Source organism: Camelus dromedarius, chromosome 9 (assembly GCF_036321535.1).
Source record: "Camelus dromedarius isolate mCamDro1 chromosome 9, mCamDro1.pat, whole genome shotgun sequence".
Classification (NCBI taxonomy): domain Eukaryota; kingdom Metazoa; phylum Chordata; class Mammalia; order Artiodactyla; family Camelidae; genus Camelus; species Camelus dromedarius.
Genome location: NC_087444.1, coordinates 24,248,877 through 24,273,406, shown reverse-complemented (window position 1 = coordinate 24,273,406; position 24,530 = coordinate 24,248,877). Strand labels below are relative to the sequence as shown.

Below are 24,530 nucleotides of genomic sequence, written 5' to 3'. Positions count from 1 at the left end.
TAGTCAAAAATACATAAAGACATGAACAACATAGCCAGAAAGTTGGAATGAATAAATATCAAACTGATTTACTAAGAAAAGTAGAGCTTACCAATACCCTTGTTTTAGTGGGATTGAAATATATACACAAATTGCATACAAACCAGGCACAAAGTCTCAATAGATTAAGAAAAGTTAGTAGACACATGTGCAGACTGCATTTTCTGATCACAATGCAACAAAAACAAAAATTAAGCAAATTCAAACCTAAGAGGGCTTGTTCAGCCATTCCAGCCACAAAGCTGGTTTCTTTAACTGCTTTCTCTGTGATCCACTCCATCTTTTTTCCTTCTTCTTCTTTGTGTTCTTTTTTCTTTCCGTCCCAACAGGTCTGGGTGTTGCACAATATCCCCAACCCAGAATTTACTTACTGAGTGCCCTGGGCATTCTTGTCTCTGATCCACAGATTCCAGCCTCGACAACTCTGAGCTGGAGCAGAGGCAGGGCATTCAAGGGAAAGGCATTTGACCAAAACATCACCCCCTGCTCACAAACAGTCTGTTTATCAAACTTTCCCCAAAGCACTCAGTTTGAGGCGCCATCTGTCTTTTGTCGGAACCCTGACTCATGCAGATAGGGAGCGTCATCCCCATTTTGTGGATGAGTAAACTGAGGTGGAAAGAGGTGAGGAAAGTTGTGCAAGGTCACACATTTGAAAGGAACAGGCCTGGGATGCAAATCTGGACTCACACCAGTTTTACTTTTTCCATGATCTCTGGGCCTTCACTGAAATTGGTGGGGCTGCTCAGCATGGTGTCTGCAGCAAGAGGGAAAAGGCAGGAGGAACAAGAAGGACCGCTAGAACTGCTAATCAGGTTGAATGGAGCTCAGGTGGCCATCCCTTGGGGGAGCGGCTGGGCTCCCCCAGGGAGGGATGGCACAATTTAATGGACACATATGTCCTGTGGGGTCCTTAAGTAACCCTACTTGACAGATGAGAAAACTGAGGCACAGAGGAGGGGCACAGACTTCTCCAAAGCCACCTCTCTCTTAAGTGGTGGGTCTTGTTCTGAATTCCATTCCTACAGAAAGCCAAAACCCTTACACTTCTCAATACATCCATCTGGAGGCTGGGAACCATCCACACTGCACATTCACTGGTACTTGGGAGCCATTTGAGCCCAGCAACTTCCATGTGATGAGGAGGAGGAGGGTCATGCTGACGTAGCACCAACAGATGCTGTCTATGTCGAGCCCTACCCTGAGCTCTTCCTAGCCAAGGTGGTCCATCAGATGTTCCCACTTCACTATGAAGGAGGTGCTCTCGTGGTGGGCGTTTCACAGATCAGTAAACGAGGCTCTGAAAATGCAAGAAACCTGCTGGAGGTCCCACGATTAGCAAGCGCAGGCTCCCGTTGTGCAGGTGAGAATAAACAGCTCAGAGATCATGCAACACGGGAGGAGCCCAAAGGCAGTGGAATCCTCAAACTCTCCCGCATCTGGAGGTGAGGTCTTAGCTTTCTTCTCCTTAAATAATAAACTGGGAATCGCGGCTCAGAGAGTCCCTGTGCCTGGTCGGGAGCCTCCCACTCCCAGCAGCGGTAGGAATCGGACTCAGCTCCTGTTCACCGTGCTCTCAGCATCTTAGTCGACCACACTCCCTCGAGGGAGGATCACCTCGACGCTTGGTAAAAAGTCCAGCTTCCTGGCCCGCTCCAGACCCAGGGACTCAGGATAGGGAGGGATCTGGAAAACCGCTTTTTAAACAAGCGTTTGTCGCCCACCTCCACCCTATCCCCGACTCCAGCTGTTTCTTAGGTTCTGGCAAGTTTGGAAAACATCCCCAGCTATGATGCGCAGCTGCAGCGGCGGGGGCTTCCTGGGCTGCTGCGGCCCCCAAGATTGGAAAAGTCCCGGGCAAGCTCGCGGGGCGGGGCGGGGCGGAGCGGGGCCAGGTGTGCCGAATGCTGCCTGGTGCGCAGCCCCTCCCCGGAGGTAGGGCCTCACCTGCGGTGAGCAGGTAGGCGGCTACCTGGTAACCTGAGCTGGCCCGGGAAGCTTGGGCGCACGCAGCCATCCCCGGGCACAGCAGGGACCGAGGGACTCGGGCAGGGGTGGCCGCCGGCGTGACGGGAGGCTGAGAGAGGGGCCTCCGCCCTCTCACCATGGTCGAGGGACGCTTCTCCAAGTTCTTGCAGAAACTCACCTTCTCGGGCGCAGGCCACCAGTACGAGCCGCTGGAGAGGGGCGAATTGGAAACCTTGGTGAGTCCGGGCGACTGGGCGCGGGGTGTGCGACCTGACCCCCACCCTACCCCACCCCAAGACCCTATCCGCGCGCTGCGGACTGCGCTCCCTCAGCTATCCTGCCTCCCCGTGGCTCTAGAAAGGCGTCTTCATAGCAACGCCAGCTCGCGTTTCTGCTCTGGGCCAGGAGCTCGCCGTTTAACCCTCGCTTCCCAGCCCATTTTGCATATGCGAAACTGAGGCCGAGACAGGTTGAGTATGTCCCTTAAAGGGCACACAGCTAGCAAACGACCCAGCTGAGAACTTAACCTAGGCTTCTCTGACTCCGGGGAATTTAAATTCCTGGGTCTCCATACCCCGGCTGCTATCTGGAGTTTTTGAAGTGACTCAAAGTCGGCGGCGGGGGAGGGGGGCACAGGTGGTTATTAAAGAGATGGAAAAAACAAAAATGAAAACTGTTACACAAATGTTTGAGCAGTAGTAGTAGCAGTAATGATGGGAATCAAGGTAAGAGTGGCCCTGCCTCCTAGCTTCTCTTCCCACCACTGCAGAGCCACAGAGCCACTTTTTGAAAGCCACTCAGATTTGTATGTTAACTTTGCAGTCTCCAGGGGACCCTCTAGGATAAACCAATAGGATTCTAGGGCCAGGGGAATTTTTAGCCAGTGGACAAACTGACAAAGCTGTCCCCCAAAGCCCTTCCACATGGAGAACCCAGAGGTGAAGCAGGGAGGACCGGTGACCCACCAACTTTGTCCTTAGCTTCTAAGCAGAACTCACTGCAGGATACAAGAGCAGAGAGCACTGAATTTCTGCAAAAGCGTTTCTGGGTTGCACTTTGTTTTTCTTTGAAGTGTAATCAGTTATTCAAAAATAAAATTTGCTGAAGTGGAATGAGCTCTGGAGGTGCTCATGGTCTTTAGACAGCTGAAGGGAAACCTCAAAGTTAAGTTTTCTCTTTGATGAAAGAGATCAGCTGGAAAAACTTGACAACAGTCAAAACATGTTGGTTGTATGAACCTTAAATATTTGTGCACTTAAAAAATAGTATTTTACAAATGGATGTTAACATGAGAATTCTGGTGCTAGGGTGCTAGACCACAGGGCTGTGTAACTAGCTGTTCTCAAATCTATTTTTCTGAAGCGACGTATTTATTAAACATAGATTGGATATAGAGTTATATGCCGTGTAACTTGTTCTGTTAAAGGAGTATGAAGTTAGTTTGCCAACATGGTTGCCTGTTTTGTGTTACTTTTCCTTTTTTTTTTCTTCCTATCTTTTGATTTTTGCATCAAACTGGGTATTTTTCAAACACTCCTGATGTAGTTGGTTACGATTGGATTTTATAGGATGTCCAGGTTTGCCAAGTATTCAGGTGAGCCAGGTGCACCAGGTGTGGGGATGATGTAATATGAATAGAGATGCCGGGGTGAATTTGATCTCTGCAACAAAGTGGGCTTCATGTCCCCAAAGCTCTTCAGAGGGGCCCTTGAGGGTGGGACAGGTCTTCCTTCACCTGTCTGTAGGTATGTGGGGAGCGGCGGTCACCCACTGAATATAGACTAGGTAGGTGTTCTCAGCTGTCCCATGAAGGGTGTGTGATGGTACAGAGAGGTGGTGAGATGGGAGACCCAGGCAGCCAGCAGCAAAGGCTGGCTGAGAAACAAAGTGTCCTGTCTCTAAAGGCGGTGTGTGCAATCCCAGGAAATTACAAGAAAAGTAAATGGGGAGTGTGATGAGGGAGGAGGCCAGCCGGGCCAAGTGAATTGCTTCCTGCCAGCTCAGCTCCCAGCCTTGGCTCTCGCACTTACATCCTGCAGCTTGAACTCTTTTTTTTTTCCCCTCAAGAAAGTTTGAAAGAGAAGCAAAGTTTGCTTACTGTGATCTTTTGCACAATAGTCAGAACTCTCTTTTATGAGCACTTACTGTATATGATGTCCTAGGCAGACTCTCAACTGCCCCACCACTTGGCCAGGTGACCCTAGTTGTAATACTAATTATTATTGAGAACTCTGTCTTTTTGCCCCTAGGTGAGGTTTATTATTATACTCATGAGACAGATGAGGATGGAGAGGCTCTCAGGTCAAGCCAGGTGGTAAGGATACACGGATACACCTGTGTACAAAACAAAGTTCACGGGGGCAGCTGGCAGTCAACAGAAAACAAGAGATGTTTAATTCAGAATCCAATGGTCTCGGGTATGATGGAGAATAAAAAAGCAGAGGGACTGGGCAGGGGGAAGATGGTTGAGACAGGCATGGGGGAGGACCCCCGAGTCAGGAGCATCCGAGGCTGAATCAGCACAGATCTTGTGGCTCCAAAGTTGGCTCATTCTTGCTGCATTTCCAGCATAATGAAAAGAAAAGCGTTTAGGAGACCCCCCTTTCATTACTGGAAAAAAGCTCTTTGCTGACCTGAGCTTTGGGTAAGGAAAACATTGAACCAGAAATTCTTGCTTCCCAGATGACTCAGTGCCAATTCTGGGGAATTTATCTTTGACCCTCAGGGCTCCCATCTCTTCACAGCTCCATCCTGAGCTGCCTTCCCAGTTGATGAACTAATTCATCTTCCTGGGGCTCCGCAGGGTGAAGACTGGGTTCCAACAGACCTGTGTAGTAGTCACCCATTCATTCAGTCTAGATTCATAGAGCACCTACCGTGTGTTAGGCCAGTGCTGCCTGCCAGGGATGGGGTGGAGAAAAGGTGCACAGGCTCCCTGCCCTTGTGGTACCCTGTCCTCGTGGCAGAGGTGGGTCCCAAACTGCAGATCCTAGTTGACTATTTAATGAGAAGGAATGTTTAAGATTCATAAGAATGGCAAAGACTAGGAGGTGTGGGAAGGGCAGAGTTGATGGAGAGTTCTAGGCAGAAGGGAGTGAGGGGCAGGGGTTAGTGGGAGAGGAGAGGAAGAGGCTGTAGACAGGGACAACACAGAGCCTTCGAGCCTGGTGAAGAGTTTGGGCATCATACGCAGAGCAACAGGGAATCACTGAAACTTTTAAGCTGGGGCATGACATTCATTCATTTATTTACAGATGCACCAAACATGAGGAATGCAGTAAATGGGACACAGTGAGATTTGTGTTTTTAAGAGATCACACTTGGGTTGCAGGAAGACATTGTATGAGAGGGAGTTCTGAGGCTTTACATACACACGTGTGTGCACACAGATCATTGGTGTTTCTCAAAATTTAGCAATATATGCCATCTTCTTGAAGAAACGTAAGCTCCCAATGCCATCTTAAATTATTCGTATCAAAATGTGACTTATAAATAAGTATAAGCCTCATACTTGCAGTAAAAGTAGGTGTGTGCTTATAACTCAACTCGATAAAATAGAACTACATTTATAATAAAATTATGAAGTATAATATAATTATGAAGTACAAAGGTAGCAACTGCATTTGGACATGACTGATGTTTTATTAAAACTCAGGCAGCGACATTGGTTGTGTTCGTTGTCGATCACTATATAACCAAGCACTCCAAAATGTGGCAGCTGAAAACAATGAATGTTGATTCTCTCCCAGTTTCTATGGGTCGAGCACCTGGGGGTGGCTGCGCTTGGTGCTCGTGGCTCCAGGTGTCTCGTGAGGTTGCTGTCCAGCCCTCACCAGGGTTGTGGTCTCATCTAAAGGCTCCCAGGGCGGAAGGGGACAGGATCCACTTATAAGCTCCCTGTTGTGGCTGCTTGTGGGTCTCAGACTGCAGTTGCATGGGCCTTTCCACAGGGCTGCCCCCTGGCTTGGCCGCTCTCTTCTCGAGGACGGATGATCCTTTTATCACCCAGTCTTGGAAGTGATGTCTCATCACTTCTGCCATGTTCTGTTCATTAGAAGGAGTCTGGGTCTCTCTGGTTCCCAAGGGGAGGAGTTACACAAGTGTGTGAGTAAGGGAGGCAGGGATGATCAGGGGTCATCTTAGAGGCTGCCTGCCACAGTGGTAGGAAGTAATAGTTCCTTAAATGAGATCATTCACGTGAAAAACAGAACCCCATGTGGCACAAAGTCTGCTCCCTAGTTGTCTGTTTTTGTTAGTGTTTTTATTAGTCTTAAGTTCTGTCTTTAGACTTTTGAATTTTGACTTTGACAAAGCTCATAGTGGCAATGTCTAATGCCATGTGTAAGTACAACATGGCATTTAAACACATCCAGAATTTGTTTGCTGGATTAGGGCAACCAGCCTCATACTTTACCCTAACTGTCCAAAATGCTGATTTTAAAGGCTGTCATTGGAGAATCATGGAACTGGCTGGTTCACTTGGAGATAAGGTGAGCGCCAGGCATTGTGGAAAGGATATTTCTTCACTTTGTCTTGATTACCATAATAGCTGCTCATCAACTGTGGCAAGTAGATTTGACAGAGGCTGGGTTCACTTACGGACCTTGCTTGGATTGGAACTCCGCTCTTCAAGGGTGAGACGTTTTAGAGGTGACTCACCGAGACCACTACTTTGAACCACGTGATGGCTTCGTTCTCCTGCCAGTTCTCAGCCACTGAGAAACTGTCATTCCTTCAGTGTGTCATGTGATTGTTGTCACAGATGCAAACGTGGCCCTAGTGTCACATCACAGTGCTGTGTTATAAGTTGGCCACCCAGAAGTTCTGTATCAGATACTCTATTAGGCTGATTATTAAAATACACATTCTCGGTTTGGAAGATCTTAGAAAACTTGTGGGCTCTTAAGAATATGTCTGAAGATGCCATTTTAGAAACCTTGCCCCAAATCCAATGTCATAAGCTGTTTTGTTCAGGATAAGGAATCCTAGATCCCCTGAGCCCCTAAGAGGAGGGAACCAGCAGGCTTGCAGATGGCTGTCTTCTTGTGTCCTCGCCTGGTCTTCCCTCTGTGTCCTGATCTCTTCTTAACAGGATCCCCGTCAGATTAGATCAGGGCCATCCTAATCAACTCGTTTTAACTTAATCACATCTTCAAAGGCCCTGTCTCCAAATACAGTCACAGTCTGAGGTACTGGGGGTTAGGACTTCAACATACAAATTTGGGAAGAACACAGTCCAGCCCATAACACTGTGTTACTGGTGGAAAATATCTGGAAGGGTACTTGGTGGGGTGGGGAGCCGTGGGCCCCCATGGGGAAATACGTAGTCTTCTGCTGAAGTTGCAGACCCTCTTAAAGTTGTGTTTATTAACTCCACCATGTGCCCCAGATCCCTGGAAATGGACTGTATTTTTCCGGCTGGGCTGTCTTCCCCACAACCTTCCCCCGGGGTGGTGAACGGAGCCCAGCAGAACACGTGTCTGACCCAAATTGAAATTCAAGTCCACGCCAAGGAAGAAGTGTTCAGAATTCATGATCCTGGAGTCCCTGGAGGAACAGAGACTTAAAACATCTAGAACAAAGTCAGGCGCCACATGTAATTACTCTATATTTCAAATCACTGAAACCAGCCTCCCAGGTTAACCAGGTCTGGTAACTTTACAGCTGACAGCTGGCATCACCACTGAGAACATCTCAGAATCCTCCTGACTATGCCTCTCCAGCAAGACTGAATTTGGGGGACCTCTTGGGTGTAGGGGAAAGAAGATTGGCCTGGAAGCCCACTCCTAACCAGGAAATCTTGGTTTAGGCCAGGGATGGGGGCCAGAAGCCCAGAGTTTGAGCCCGAGGTCCATCACCAGGGCTATGTGAATTTGGGGAAATAGACTTTGTCTCTCCACTTCAGTGTCTTTGTCTGCAAGTGAGCTCGTGCTCTTAGAGGCTTTGGGTTTCCTCATAGGTGGCTCTTCGTGAAGATTAGGTTAGGTGATGTATATAAATACTTACACGGGCCTGCCTTCCTCAGTGAATGTAGTAATAAAACAAGAATAAGCGAGAGCATGTGTTTAAAGCCCTGCACAGTGCCTAGTTCAAAGAGTGGCAGTGGTTTTTATTATCAATCATAACTGTCTTGTTCCTTTTCTAACCTTGGGTCGAGCACTCAGCTCCATGCTCAGGGACTGGGGGCAGTCCTCAGTGGTGGGGGCAGAACTGGCTACATAATTGGCAAGATGAAAATATGGGGCCCCTCCTTGAAAAATGACTAAGAATTTCAGGATGGCGCCAGCAGGGCATTGCATGCAGCACGTGCCCTCCTGAGCACACCCACGGAGCCAGCCCTGGAGTGGGTGGGTCATTGTATGAGGTCCGCAGTCAGGGATGCCAGCAAGGTCTGCCAGTTGGTTCAGCCTCTGTGCAGACCATTCTTCTGACCCTCACGTATCTTTGTGGCTTCTTTAGATCAGCTGTTCCCCAAGTGTGGTCTGCTACCCAGCACTCTTGAGCTGTCACCAGTCCTGGGGTGGTTCTGATGCTCACTTGAGTTTGAGAACCACTGCTTCTCTATCCCTCTGGCATCCATTTTCCAGAGGCTGGACCCTTTTAATAAGCAAAACACCTATCTTACCAAACAGAGCTGATGGTCTGGTGGGTAAGATAGATAATCATCAAATAATTATACTAGTGGATGTATCATTGCAAACAGAGATGAGCCCCATGAAGGAAAGCAGCACGTATAACAGAGGAGTTGGAGACAGCCTGTGTATGGGGGAGTGGTGGGGCTGCCGCTGTAGCAATCTGGGGAGACTTCCTGGAGGAGGTGGCAGATCCTTGGAGCACTGAGATTTGCACGCAAGCTACACGTTCTCCCAAATTTGTCGTTTTAATTTTTTGACATCAGCCACATTTCATACATACCCTGGAGTGTGGCCTCCCTTCTCTAATCTGGGAGCTGCCTCTAGTGAATTCTGCAGTCTCTTTCGGCAGGACCTCATCTCCAGTTTCAGAAATCACCCCACTGGACTGCCCTTCTCTCTGTGCCTCCCATCCCCATTACCAGCATATTGAAATTTGAGCGACAGTTTCACCTTCATTGTTCGTTGAGTTAGGCTAATATTAGCTGCTATTTTTCTACTGTCTTTTATGAACCAGGAACTATACGTGTTCTATTCTTAATTTCTCTCCCTCTTTGTCCTTTCTTCTTTTCCCTTTCTAAGCTCTTAGTTTTTTTTCCTTTCTTTTCATAAAACGCAGTAAGAATGGGCACAGTATGAAATTCCTCCTTCACCCCCCCCCCCCACTTCTTTGCTTTCACTTTCCTCCTTGGTAGGGGGTGGAGGGAGGGATGTCTCGCAGCTAATCAGTTTGCAGTAATCAGATTATCCTTTGCTTGGGCGTTCCTGGCCCCCTTCCTAGGCAATTCTAGAGAGGCTGTGGTTAGGAGCACTAGAGTCTGCAGTGCCAGCGACCTTAATATCAAGTCTCATTCTGCTACTTGCCAGCAGAAGACCTTGAGCAAATTCCTCTGTTTTTCCATGCCTCTCTTTTCTCTTCTGTACAATGGGTGTACAAGCCAGAGATCTGTTGTGGGGTGGAATGAATCGATATGCATAAAATACTTACAGCAGACCTGATCACAGTGATTATTATTATTGATATACAACTACCTAAGTCTCTTTGCATTTTTAAACATACTTAGGGTCATACTGCACATACCATCTGCAACCCTTCCGCCCTCCCCACCTCCCTGCAGCACATCCAAATCAGGCACATTCTTTTTTATCTTCCCCTTAGGAAGTACTTTAACTACTATTTAAATTTTGTACAGTACTATTCGTTTTTAAAGATGTATACGCTCATGTAATCCTGACCACAATAAAAATATAAAATACTTTCACCATCCCCAAAAGTTTCTTTGCAAGGACATTCTTTTCTAACGGCTGTGTAGGCATTTTTATTTAATCCTCCTCCCCAACTGATGGGCATTTAGGTAGTTTCTTTCCTTTAACTTTTAGAACAGTGGTCCACTGAACATCTGTGGATGCACCACGTTATTTTGAATCCTTGCACAAATCTCTGCAGAAATCTGAAGCTTAGAAAGTGATGTAATCCACCTAGCCTCCTGCTGCTCTCCCAGGAATTTGGACCCAGGTCTGCCTGAATTTTGTGCTTGGTTTCTCCACTCATACTGACCAGGTTCCTCTTCTATTATGTTACTGTTTTCCCCATTGTAATTAATTAGTATTTTATGATGAGTCATATTGAGGCTATGGCAATTAATAGCCTCACACCATTTCTTGCTCTTAGTTTTTAGTGTCTGTTGGTGATCCTTGCCTGAATCAACGACTTTTACAATGTTTGCTCGATGATGATTTTTCTGATTCCATCGTTCCTCCCTCATTTATTAATGTCCTGGTATCAGGACACACTGCCCCTTTGCCCTCTTCATTGAGTCATTTAGGTATTCACTCATATATCACCATGAATTCATGAGTTCCTATTTTATTAGTGTTATTAAGATTTGTTACCATCATTTTTAAAAAATATATATATTTTTATTGAAGTATAGTCAGTTTATGATGTGTCAATTTCTGGTGTACAGCACAATGCTTCAGTCATACATGAACATACATATGTTGTTTTCATATTCTTTTTCACCATAAGTTACAAGATACTGAATATAGTTCTCTATGCTATACAGAAGAAACTTGTTTGTTTATTTTATATATAGTAGTTAGTATCTGCAAATCTCAAACTCCCTATTTATCCCTCCTTCCCGCTCCCTTTCTGCCCTGATAACCATAAGTTTGTCTTCCATGTCTGTAAATCTGTTTCTGTTTTGTAAATAAGGGCATTTGTCTTTTTTTTTTTTTTTTTTAGATTCCACATATGAGTGATATCATACGGTATTTTTCTTTCTCTTTCTGGCTTACTTCATTTAGAATGACATTCTCCAGGGCCATCCATGTTGCTGCAAATGACATTATTTTATTCTTTTTTATGGCTGAGTAGTATTCCATTGTATAAATACACCACGGCTTCTTTATCCAGTCATCTGTCAATGGACATTTAGGTTGTTTCCATGTCCTGGCTATTGTAAATAGTGCTGTTATGAACTTTTGGGGTGCATGTATCTTTTTGAATTAAGGTTCCCTCTGGATATATGCCCAGGAGTAGGATTGCTGGATCATATGGTAACCCTATTTTTAGTCTTCTGAGGAATCTCCACACTGTTTTCCATAATGGCTGCACCAAACTATTTCCTACGAACAGTGTAGGTGGGTTCCCTTTTCTCCACACCCTCTCCAGCATTTATCATTTGTGGACTTTTGAATGAGGGCCATTCTGACTGGTGTGAGGTGATACCTCATTATAGTTTTGATTTGCATTTCTCTGATAATTAGTGATATTGAGCATTTCTTCATGTGCCTATTGACCATGCATATATCTTCATTGGAGAATTGCTTGTTTAGGTCTTCTGCCCATTTTTGGATTGGGTTCTTTGTTTTTTTCTTATTAAGTTGTATATTACCATCATTTTTTATTTTGAGGCTCAGATTGTCCTAGATTCGGCCAATAGAAGGCCCTTCTCACAGTGACTTTTGTGTCCTCTGGACATTTTCCCATCATTTTTGGAGCACTTGCCTACTTTCTGGCATTACAAGAAATTCCAGGCTCATTTGTTATTTTCCCTATCCCTACCATGGAATCAGCCATTTCTCCCAGAAGTCTTTGCTCTTTTTGCTGGAAGACTGGTATTTAGAAACCAAGGTCTGGTGCGATGTGTGCTTATGCTCCTGGGATATTATGGCCCTTGGGTCCTCTCAGAGCAGGCATGGATGTGTACACTGTGGATCCATACGTAGTTTACACCTGTGTGTATGTGTATACATATATTTTTTAATATATTTGACCACAGATGTCAATGCAATAGGTACCACAGGGTTGGCGCCAGCCCTTTGTATATTTGTAACTCCCTTCTCCAACAGTGAGGGTGCCAGCTCCCACTATCTTTGGTATATTTACCTATTGCACAATCTCCTGTGTAACCAGACTCCTGACCTTGCCAGCCACCTGTTGGCCTCCAATCCCATAGGCCCCCACCTAGCCTGGCCATCTTCCCTCTTGGCCCCTGCCTGCGTGGGCCACCCCCTAGCAAGGTATGTACTCTTGAGTATCTCCTTCTGTTCTGTTGGCAGTTCTGTTTGTGAATGGACCCACAAAGGGTCATTTGGTGAGAGAAGACTCTTGGAGGATGTGGGCCAGCTGCACTGGCCACAGCGCTGAGCTTTGCTCAGCCACCACCACGGGAAGTGGTGTAGGTTAAGAAGCACTGTCCTCTGTAACCCATCACTGCTCCTTTTACTGCTTCCCCCTTAGGCGGTCTACATCTGCTGTTGCCCCTGGCAACCACCTGCCACTCCTGCCCCCTCCAGCCCTGGCATGGCTCCCAGCCTCTGAGGGCATTGAGATCTTCCAGGTGCTCAGTGCCATGACCCATCTTCCTTCCCAAACACTGTGCTGGGCACTTGGGTGTAAGTTGGATAGGACCAGCCACTGCCCAGTGGAGCTCACGGTCCAGTGCTGGAGGTGGACAAGTGAGTCAACAGTGTGCTGGGCATTAGAGGACAGGGAGTCTCGGAGCTCAGAGAGCCAGGTTCCTTCTGGGACTTTCGGTGGATGATTGATGATGTGTCAGTTTCCTCGGGCTGCAGTAACAAATGACCACAGAGTTGGTGACTTAAAACACACAGCTTTGTTCTGTCGCAGTCTTGGAGGTCAGAAGTCTGGCGTGTGTCTCATGGGGTTAAAATCAAAATGTCAGCAGGACAGCTTTCCTTCTGGGGGCTCTAGGGGAGAATCTGTTTCCCCGCCTTTTTCCTGGTTCTGAAGCCTATCCACATCCCTTGTCTTGGGGCCCCCTCCTCCACCTTCAGAGCCAGGAAGCACATTACTCCAACCTCTGCACCTGTTGTCATGTCTCCTTCTCTGCCTCTCCTGCCTCCCATGTGTAAGGACCCTTGTGATGACATGGGGCCACCAGGATAATCCAGGATGGTCTCCCCAGCTTCAGAGCCTCAACTGTCACATCTGCAGAGTCCTTTTTACCAGGTCAGGTCACGTATTCACAGGTCCCGGGGATTAGGACCTGGTGTCTCTGGGGGCATTACTGAGCCTCCGCTCCCCTCTGCGCTCACCACTCTCTCTGTGCCACTTGGAGGACCCAGAAAGTTGTGTTTTTCTATTTTCTCCCATTTGTGCAACACAATACCCACCAGAAAGTGTTCTTGTGTTTTTATAGAACATAGACTGAAAGGGCTGGCTCAGGAATCAACCAGTGCAGCCATTTCTTCATCTGTAGGACGGGGATAAAAGTCTCCTCCACCCTAAAGTGCTGCTATGATGATGAAATGAGCTTGTATCTGTTGAATGCTAAGCAGGATGTCTGATATCATAATGTTAGCTAGCTATCTGCTGCTTCATTAGCATCGATTGTTGGAGCCACGGTTGTGTTTCATTGTCCTCATGATCTGTTAGCTGCTCTCTGCGCCCCCCATCATTGGCCATCTCCTCTTGTCTGCCTGACTCCTAGAAAGACCTGGGGGCACCTGCTGCCTCAGGGCCTCAGCCCCACCCTTCCTCCAGGAAGCAGAAGGACCCTCCCTGCTTGGGCTCCCTCAGCTCCCCTGGAGCCCCAATACTTCCTACCTGGTACTTGGCCCATTGGTCACGGCCTCTTCTCTCCTCCAAGATGGCGGCCCCTTAAAATCAAGACCCAGGGGGTTGTTATTTGAATGCATCTCCCAGCCAGGCATCCTCAGCTCAGTTCCTGCTGTGTATTAGAATCGCCTGGGGCTTTTAGGAATCCTGATGGCTGGGGCCCCACTCTGCAATTGGCCTGGGGATAGGCCACGGCACGTGTATTCTAACACGACCCCAGTGGTTCCCTAACTCTGCGGTGCATCAGAATCCCCTGGAGAACGTGTTAAAATACAGATGGCAGGGCCCAACCCCAGAGATTCTGATCCATCTGTCCAGGATGGGGCCTGAGAATCTGCATCTCTAGCGAGCTCCAGGTGAGGCTGAGCTGAGAACCACATGTCGAGAACCTCCAGACTAAAGTAAAACAATAAATCGTAGAAACATGTCTTGGGAGAGACTGGTACAGAAGTCTCAGAAAGAGGAAGTGTTTGCATTGAGTGAGGCTCGTTTGCCCCTCATTTTAAACATCACCTCCTTCGTGACACCTGGCCCATTGTTCTTGGGTTACTGTGACCCTTACACTATTCCCCTCCCATTTCACTGATCCCAAGAACTACATCCACCCAGATTACAAAATCCTCAAAGGGTACAGTTTGTGTGGTTCCCTGGGCCCCGGGCTGTCTCTCTTTATAGAGGAGGTGTCCCCGTCCTAGCGTTGTCATGTGGGTCACAGTTGTCTCTCAGTTTGTTCCTGCCTCGTGTTGCAGATGTCCAGAAGATATCCAGCTGGATTTGCATTTCAGATAAATGTTGGATCACTTCTTAGTAGTCATGGGTCCCATGCAGTGTTTGCCAAGTACATATACTGAAAAAAAAAAAACATTATAATAGCCTGTAATGAAAAAGAATATGAAAGGAATATATATGTAGACATATATAATTGAATATCTGTGCTGCATGTGAGAAATTAACACACCACTGTAAACCAACTATAATTCAGTTTAAAAAAATACCCCTGAAATCCTTAAAAAAAAACAGAACAAAACAGAAATTTACTCTCTCACAGTTCTGGAAGCCATGATCCCAAGACCAAGGCAGGGCCTGACTGTCCCTAAGGGCTGCAGTGGAGACGCTGTCCGTGCCGTTCCCTTAGCTCTGGCGTGGCCGGCGGTCCTGGTGTCCTGGGCCTGTAGAGGCATCACTCCATTCATACACTGTCTCCTCCATGTGTCTTCACATCTCTTCCCTCTGTGCGAGTCTATCTTTCTGTCCAAATCTCCCCTTCTTATAAGGCCACCAGTCATATTATTTTTTTCCTTCCAGTTTTATTGAGATGTAATTGACATACAGCACCATATACATTTAAGGTGTACAGCATAATGATTTGACTTACACACACCATGAAATGATGACCACAGTAAGTTGAGTGAATATCCATCATCTCATATTTTTTCCTTGTTATGAGAACTCTTAGGATTTACTCTTAACAACTTTCATATATAACATACAGCAGTGTTAATTGTATTTATCATGTTGTACATCACATGCCTAGTACTTACTTTATAACTGCAAGTTTGCACCTTTTGACTGCCTTCATGCAATTCTCCCTCCCCCCACCTCCCACTTCTGGTCACCCCCAGCCTACCCCCAGCCTGGTCTTTTTTTTCTATGAGTTTTTTACTTGTCTTTGAAGTTGTTTTTTTTTTAAATTGAGTTATAGTCAGTTTACAATGTTGTGTCAGTTTCTGGTGTACAGCACCATTTTTCAGTCATACATAAATGAACATATATTCATTTTCATATTCTTTGAAGTTTAATTGACCTACAACACTATGTTAGTTCCTGGTGCACAACACAGTGATTCAATATTTCTGTAAATTTCAAAACGATCACCAGCATAAGTCTAGTTACAATCTGTCACTGTGCAAAGATATTACGTAATTATTGGATGTATTCCTCACCCTGTACATTTCACACTTGTGAATCATTCATTTTGCAACTGGAAGTTTGTACCTCTTAATCTCCCTTACTTATTTCTCTCCTCTCCCCCAGCCTTCTCCTGTCTGACAACCACTTATTTGTTCTCTTTATCTGTGACTCTGTTTCTGTTTTGTTGTGTTTGTTCATGTGTTACCTTTTTTAGGTTCCACATAAAAGCAAAATCATACAGTGTTTGTTTCTGTCTGACTTATTTCACTGAGCATAATATCTTCAAGGTCCAGCCATGTTGTTGCATAGCAAGGTTTCATTCTTTTTTATGGTTGAGTAATATTCCATTGGGGTGTGTGTGTGTGTGCATGTGCGTGCGTGTGCGTATGTATGTGTGTGTATATATATATATATCTCGCATCTTCTTTACGCATTCATCTACTGATGGGTACTTAGGTTGCTTCCATATTAAGATATCTTTTTTGAAGGGACAGAATTCACCCCATAACAAAGCATATCTTAGCACTTTTTTGAGGCTGAATCACATTCCATTGTATGGATGAAACATGTGTCTTGTTTAGCCATAATCTGCTGATGGACCTTTGAGCTGTTGGGAATATCCATGCACACGTTATTTATTTGAGTTGCTATTTTCAGTTCTCTTGTTCACATACCTGGGAGTATGTAAATGGCTTTCACTTACAGAAGGCAGTTGGAGACTGGGGGCCCTCCCACTCTGGGCTCAGATCTGCCCCCACGGTCATGGTCAGAGTCACTGAGGTGTCAGTTTCCCGCCAGACCCTGCCCCTCCCCTTACCCACACAAGCCTCTTTCAGCCACTTGGCTGCCTCCCAGGGACGTGAGCTTGGACAAACCAGGAGTTCCTGAGAAAGGGCGGGAATTCCTGCTAATCTTGTCCCACAAGGCAGGGAGAGCAGCTTCCTTTGATCCTTTTTTTCCTCTTGTTCTGGATTTGCATGCATGTGTATGTGTGTGTGTGGTAAAATGTATATAACATTTACCATCTGTACTGTTCTTTTTTTAATAGACTTTATTCTATTCAGTTTCAGGTTTTTTAAGTGCACGGTTCAGTGGCATTAATTACATTCATACTGCTGTGTAACCATCAGCACCATCCATCTCCAAAACTTTTTCAGCTTCTCCAACTGAAACTCTGTACCCATTAAACACTGACTCCTCACTCCTCCTTCCCCACCCCTGGTGACCACCATGCTACTTCCTGTCTCTCTGAATCTGTCTGTTCTAGGTGCCGCATGTAAGTGATATCACTCCAGTATCTGTCCTGTTGTGATGGTGTATTTCACTCAGCATACTATCCCCAAGCTTCCTCCATGCTGTCGCAGGTGTCAGAATTGCCTTCCTTTTCAAAGTTGAGTCATATTTCATCCTGTGGTTAGACCACCTTTTGCTTATGCATTTTTCTGTTGATGGACCGTTTTTTAAAAAATCGAAGAATGGAGAAATTATTTGAGCCTGGTGTCAAATGCAGATCAAAGAGGATTTCAAAATAATAGAATTCAGTTTCCTCCCTGTAGTTTCAGTGTCCACTAAAAACACAGATTCAAAAAATGAATTATTAAAAATTTAAAAATTAAGAAATAAAACCACCCAGATTCAAGCATTTATGTATCTTTTAGACCCACTTGTGGAAGCTTCAGCCTCTGAGAGAACATCAGGGAGTATCATCCCCAGCAAGACAGTCACAGAGAGAAGGCGTGGACTCCGGGGTTGGGGTCACCACAGCTCCTGAGTCCCCAGGATTCTTTAGGCTGCTGGTCCTTTTTGGAATATTTACTAAATGCACCTGCCACGTGCAAGGCACAGTTACAGAGCTGGTTGTTTTCTTCATCTTCGAAACTACCTGGGACAGATCATCGTCCCTGGTAACAGGGCTGGTCAGTGACAGAGCAGGATCTGAACCCACGTCTGTGTGATCCCTACCTCAGTGCCCCCTCTGTTGCATGGTGCTTCCTGCTCTTGAGAATCCCAAACAGAGCTGAGCTACCTGAGTGATGCCACCATCACTGTTATTCCAACCATGTGCCAGAGGCCTGGTCCCCACGGCAGGTCCCAGGCCAGCATTTACTGGGAGTTCACAGTGGGTTGGGGCTGCATCAAGACCTGTCCATGCACATACCTGCTTGATTCCACAAAAGCAGGACGAGGTAGCCATCATCACCCCCATTTTGCAGACGAGGAAATTGTGATCAGAGAGGTTGTCACTTGGCGGTGGTGACACGCTGGCAAGTGGAGCTGGGCTGTCTCCCTGGCAGCGCTGACAGTGAGAATAAACTGAGGCTTGTGGCCGAGAGCGTATATCCGGGTGTCCATGTGGTGGAGCTGAGTGCACATGCATTTGGGTTGGTGGCCTGAGCTCCGAGCCACAGATACTGGTGGAACAGCCCCTGTGGACCAAGCCCTGGTCCCGCCTTCTGGAGGGGCTGCGTGGTGAGCAGAGGAAGACATTTGAGTGATAATCACCTGCTGGTAACTATGTGAGTGATAGTTGTGTAGAGGCCACCAAGGAGCCATCCATGGGGCTGAGAGGGCAAAGCAGGTTGACATCTGGGAAGATGTCAGGACAGGACAATCATCCGTCTCAAAAGCAGGAATTTCCTTCCTCAGCAGTGTGGACACTTTTGTTCCAAGTCATTCCTTGTTGTGTTGGGTGGTGGGCTGTCCCGTGCATTATAGGCTGCTTGGCAGTATCCCTGGCCTCTCCCCATGAGATGCCAGTAGCATACCCCTGGTTATGGCAACTAAACATGTCTCCAGACACTGCCAAAGTCCCCTGGGGGCAAAACTACCCTTGGTTGAGAACCTTGGATTGAAAACTTTGATTTGGCAGCTGAGGAAAAGTGCCTCTGGGCTTCTGCAGGGGCATTGGAGCACCCATTCCTGGGGGACCCATGACTCCTCCGCTGTGCAGTAGGTTTTTAGCTAGCTATGCTGCTGCCCAGCTCAAGAGCATGGAGGTGAGCTGGGGTCTGCTGCAGCCAGATTGAAGATAGTTGTTTTTTATCCTGGGAGCAACTGGAGTCTAACCAAATGTTTTAAGCACGTTTTGTGTATGTGTACGTGTGTGTGTGTGCGCACTTGAGAGACAGAGGGACAGACAGAGATGAGAAGACGGGGGAAGAAGGGAAGACTGGATTTACACTTTCCCGGGTCACTCAAGATGCTGCATTAAAAGTGAATTGGGTGTGGTCATGGCCGGAAAGAAATGGTAAGCCTTGGAGAACAGCCAGGTGGACAGGTCCTATGACCCCGGTCTGCCTCTGTCTGTGGTGTGAGCAGGAACTGAGCACTTTATTTGGTACGACTCAGCCAGATCTTAAGAACGGAAAAAACATCCTGTCTCATGCTTTGATGCCCATTTCTCTTGGAAGTGGATCTCCCACCATGAAGAATGTACCGTTGACTTAAGGAGCACTCAGGAGGGTGGGAGGAGTCTGTTGAATGATCTGTGCAATCATTGCCTACTTCCTGGTCACTGGCACAGTGAAAAGCAACCTCAGGAAGCAGGCATGGTTGGCAGTGCATTTCTAAGCAGAGGAGGCATTTGGGAAATCCTGGTGGGGATGGAGTGGGGTTAGGGGGAGGGCTGGCCAGGAGTAAAAGGGAATTTGCCATTTCTGTTCCACTGAAGGAAGAGGTTACTCAAGGCCTCTCCTCTTCCTCCTTCCCAGTGCCCAGGAACATGTTGCAAAAAGGCAAAGATGATTATCATGTCCTGGATATCAGAATACTGGGAATAATTTTGCAAAAGTACTTAGCATTTTCTTGATTCTGAGGTCTCCTCTGTGTTACCATGTCCTCCCACACCCTCCAGATGTTTCATATGGCTCCCTCCTGGGGCCTGCCAGACCCCCCAGAACCTGGCTGGGTTCCCCTCTTTTCTTAGGTTATTGCGAATGTCTCATAAAACAAGCTGCAGTACCACCTGACATCATTAAGGGGCACCCTCCGCAGGCTGGTGCATACTTGTCTGAGAATGACAGAGGTTCAAGGTCCAGGGTTCTAAATCTATCAATTGTTGCCCTGCTCTGTCAGCTTTGTGAGTTCCAATTCTATTAAATAAGTTTGCTTAAAAACAGGTGCAGTTACAGCCAACAACTGGAAACTATCCATCACAGTAGAACAGATAAATCAGTTGTGATATGCTCATTCAGTGGAATACTATGCAGCCATGAAAATTAGCGAACTATCACTACCCACAATATCATGCATGAATCCCACTAACAAGCTGGAGTAAAAGAAACCAGACACGAAAGTGTGTATAGTACATGGTACTGTTTACCCAAGTTTCAAACCCCAGCCAAACACATCTGTGGTGACAGAGATCATGACAGCTGTTACCCTTCAAATGGGCAGGTAGCACGAGGGAGCTCCTGCTAATGGCTGTTCCTTGATTTGCAGGCTGGTTATGTGGGTCACTTTGTGAAAATTTGAGCGGTACACTTAAGATCTGCCCACTTTCCCTGTGTGTATTATTCTTTAAAAAAGACCTATCCATACAAAACCAATTTGCCTAACAGCATTTCTGCTTTTTTCACAGATTGATGGACCATGTGAGTTGAAAGCCATTGAGAAAGAAAAGACAGTGGTTGCTCTGCCACCCAAGGAGGCGAGCAAATGCCACCGAGAGGATTTGGCCAAAGCATTTTACGTAAGAATTGAATTTGCATGTGATTCCAGTTGTGGTAAAGTTTTTAGGTTACATAGGAAGCAACAGCATCCTGAAAACAAATTTAGAATTCTGTCCTATAATACATTTTTATCATCACTGTTAGAAAATATTGTGGATGTTGGACCATTTCGATTTCCCACCAGGAATGGAATCAACATTAATGTCAATGGTGCTAACCCTCCAAGCCCTTTCTTGGAACCAGGATCCTCCCAGCACTCTGTCCGAATCTCTTGATGTGGGGACCAACCTGGTCCACAGCAGCACCGCCAGCATTGAGTCCAGGTGTTTTGACATCAAAGCTTAAACACTTAACCATCCATGATTTACACCCTTCATCCTTTATAAACCATGGTGTTGCCGATTACTGAAACCAAATTCTCCACAGTTTCTCAAGTGCATTTGAATTCCTGGCCAGTACAAGACAAAACCCCAAACCAAAAAACCATTCCCACGCCCTGAGGCTCACCTCTGAGGCTGAAAGTCTTTGCTTGCTCTGTTTTTAATCATCTTTACTTAGAAACCTGAGCAAGCATGATGTGTGTATGTACTCAAAATCCACCACACTTTGGAAAAAGCAAATAGACGTCTACTAAGATAAAAGGGCACATGCCACAATTTCAAGGAAGTTGGAAGGCAGTGTGCCATGCCAACCTTTTCTTGGAAATAATCTAAAAGTCCGTCTAAAGTCAAGTCCTGTTTGTTTAGTATTTGGAGAGGGAAAGAAAATACTTTTTCCTTGCCAAGACATTTTCCCCTGCGTAGAAAAAGAGCTTGGTTATCTTTCTCTATTCAAAAGAATCTAGAAATCAGTCCAGCTTTCCCCACCACCTCCACTGCCTGATAGAGCTTTCTTGTCAACCTTTTGAAAAACAAGGATGCCTTTGCTAAAACCAGGACAACGGAGTTTCCTTACATAATTATTGACTCTTAAAGTTAGCTACATTTAATGTTCGTTTGTATAAACAGCTTGAAATTGTATCTGGCCCAATGTATGTATGATGTAATAATCATTTAGCTGTCATTGTTTCTAAGGGTAGGCCTTTTTTTTTCTGTTTGTTTTCAGCTGTGGTGAAATACACAGCATAAAAATGACCATCTTAACCATTTTTAAGTGTACAGTTAAAAAATGTGGAGTTTTTGCAGGCCATTGGGCAACCTATCTCCAGAACTCTTCCCATCTTGCAAAAATGAAACTTCATATCCATTAAACACTGACTCCCCTCTTTCCCTCCCCATCTGCTAGCAACCACTCTCCATTTCCCACCCCTGTGAATTAAACTCCTCTGGGTCCCTCACATATGTGGACTCATGCAGTATTTGCCTTTTTGTAACTGGCTTATTTCACTTACTATCATGTCCTCAAGGTTCATCCATGTTGTAGCAGGTATCAGAATTTCCTTCCTTTTTAAGGCTGAATAATATTCCAGTGTGTGTGTATGTGTGTGAGTGTGTGTGTGTGAGTGTGTATGTTTGTGTGCGCACCACACTTTGCTTATCCGTTCATCCATCGATGGACACTTGGGATGCTGCCACCTTTGACTGCCATGGGTAACGCTGCTATAAGCATGGATGTACAAATGTCTCTTTGAGATCCACTTCCGATTCTTTTGGCATATACACCCAATTTGCTGGGTCCTGTGGTAGTTCTGTTTTTAATTTACCAAGGCACCTCCACACTGTTTTCCATAGCAGCTATGCTACTCTACATTCCCAGGCCCATTTTTCTAAAGACGAAAACGTGCGTTTCTGCAACTCCAGGTTTCCATACTACAACTGCACACATTGAAACATAGGCCCATGGCTGTCTTCTCAGCAGTATCTGAGGGCATAGAGGGCAGGAGTGTGGTCTAATTAAAAAAGAATGGGACTGTGGGTTTCTCTGTCTCTCTGCCCCTGTTAACCCAGGGTGTTTGAACCAGTCCCTCTCCTCTGTGGACAACCCCCCCCCCCACCTCGATCGTCATGGAAGTGGCTGGCTGCTGGAGTGGGAGTTCTGTGACTGGCCCATCGTGAGCCTGTGCTTGACTTCCTCCTCCAGGTGGATTTACAGAACGGGCTATCGGAGTTCTCCGTCACGCAGCGCAGGCTGGTCCACGGCTGGAATGAGTTTGTTGCCGATAACACGGAACCCATGTGGAAGAAATACCTCGATCAGGTAGGACTGAAGGTGTCATTCTTTGCGTTCAGCCTGGGAGGTGAGGCTGTGGGGAGGTCGCTCATTGTTTAAGTATTGATTGAGGGTGTCCTCGGACAGGTCCCAGGGTGTGGGGCAGCTATACTACAAAGTCAAAGAAGGCTTGCCCCATTCATTTAGCCGGCAGGAGGGGTCCCTGACTGGCCAGGCAGCCCTGGCCCTGAATAATAGTTGTTACATTCATAGAGGGTTTACCATGTGCCAGGTATTGTGCTAACTGAATACGTAAATAAGTCGGTCTTGACCTACTTAATCTCCCTCCTAATCCCCTGTTTGAGATGAGGAGGGTGAAGTACAGAGAAGCTGAAATATGTCCCTAGGCTGTGTAGGGTTGCCAGATTTAGAAAATAAAGTTACAGGATGCCCTATTAAATTTGAATTTCAGATAGGTAAACAAAGAGCAGTTTTTTAATGTCTCCCAAATGTTGCCTGGGTGGGTTGGACCTACTTATCTTATTTATAAAAAAATAAAATAAACATTGTTCCATGTTTATCTGAAGTTCACATTTAACTGGATGTCCTGTAGTTTATCTGGCAACCGGGACCCAGAGTCACACGGCAGTAAATGGCACTGCTGGGAAGTGAAGCCAGGCAGCTGGCTCTGGAGCCCCTGGCCCTTTTACCCCTGCCATTAGTGCTGAATGCTTGTTGCATGAGTCAAATGCCTGGAAGCTATTGCAAAGAAGGAGAAAAAAATGAAATAGACATGGCTGCAAGTTCCAATCTAGAAATCAACACCCCCACCACTGACCAAGTACCAGCTCAAAAAGCCCCAGTTAACAGGCAGAATTTCCCAGACATCTGAAGCCATTCAGATTGCCTCAGTGTCCCCTCCCAGCCTTTTGCACCCTTCCCATCCCTGACACCTCCCTTGCAGTCTAACTCCTGGGCAACCTTGGGCTTCAGCTGCCTTCCTGTGGCTCATGTTTAAGGCTTTCTTGATTGGTTAGTTCAGGGATCAGTCACACCCCTCCTTGCAGCATCCTCAACCTCCAGTCTCCTCCAGTCTCCACCCTGTTCTTTAGTCAGTTCCCAGTGCCCTGGGGATGTCATTCATTGACGCATTTTGGCACCAAAATAGGCTTCTAGGAACGCAGGTGGCTCTGGCCAACCCAGAAACTTCTTGGAACCTCAGTGTTGGGAAGAGGCAGCAGAGGCTCCTGGAAGTTGGAGTTCAGGGAAGGAGCTGACACACAGGCTGTAAGGGACATTCTCCCTTCTGGAGCAGGGCCTTTGTCAGTTCTGCCCTGGCGGCCCCTTCCACAGGGACCTGCTCACCTGGAGACCCTTCCTGCCTCTGTCCTGTCAGAGCCTCACCCTCTAGCCTCCTCTAGCCTCTGGCCAGGTCTTCTCCAGAAATAAAATCTCTTCAGTTTCTAAGAACAGGAAATAAGCTTATTCATCTTAACCCTATAAGTTCAGGAATCCATCTGTGGGAGTCCTTGTGGGACTGGAAGGTACTGCCCAGTGGCCGTGTGTTCCCGCCCCTGATGAGCTCACTTATTAATTCTTTCTGTTCATTGAGCACCTGCCACTTGCCAGATGCCGTGATTCTCCTGTCTGTCTCCTGCAGTGACAGGGAGCTCACAACTTCATGAGGCAGCCCTGAAGTCCACCCTCTGCTTTCAGATGGCATGTCATTTACATTTTTAAATCGATGCCCTTTTCCTAACCTGTGAACTCAAGTCCATGATCAACGGCTCACGCCGTCCCCCAAAATGAGCAGATGGTTTATTTACATATTGGCATTTCCCCTGGAGAGAAGCCTGTCGCTAATTGAATACGGTCCATCTCAGAAACTTTGGTGCAGGTTTCAAGGTTTTGTGGGAAGTTCTTTTGTGGGTTCCCTGGGGTTGACTCCCACCAGTGTGTCTCAGACATGAGCCCTGGGGCTCCCAGGCACACTGGCTTTGAGGTGCGATTCTTTCTGAAGGTATGATGCCCCCCTCAACTCCAGCCCAGCTCCGCCCCAGCAAGGACCATGGGAAA

General features: G+C 46.6%; 1 protein-coding gene across 2 annotated transcripts in view; it reads left to right on the top strand.

Annotated features, from left to right (window-relative positions):
• Window positions 1–1,930: 1,930 nt before the first annotated feature.
• Window positions 1,931–24,530, top strand: part of ATP2C2 (ATPase secretory pathway Ca2+ transporting 2) — a 55,613-nt gene continuing 33,013 nt past the window's right edge. For both annotated transcript variants that reach the window (XM_031457962.2, XM_064488914.1), the window contains exons 1-3: window positions 1,931–2,243; window positions 20,216–20,326; window positions 22,386–22,502. In XM_031457962.2, coding sequence (XP_031313822.1) covers window positions 2,145–2,243; window positions 20,216–20,326; window positions 22,386–22,502 — 327 coding nt within the window. In that variant the 5' untranslated portion in view covers window positions 1,931–2,144. The remainder of the gene's footprint in view (window positions 2,244–20,215; window positions 20,327–22,385; window positions 22,503–24,530) is intronic.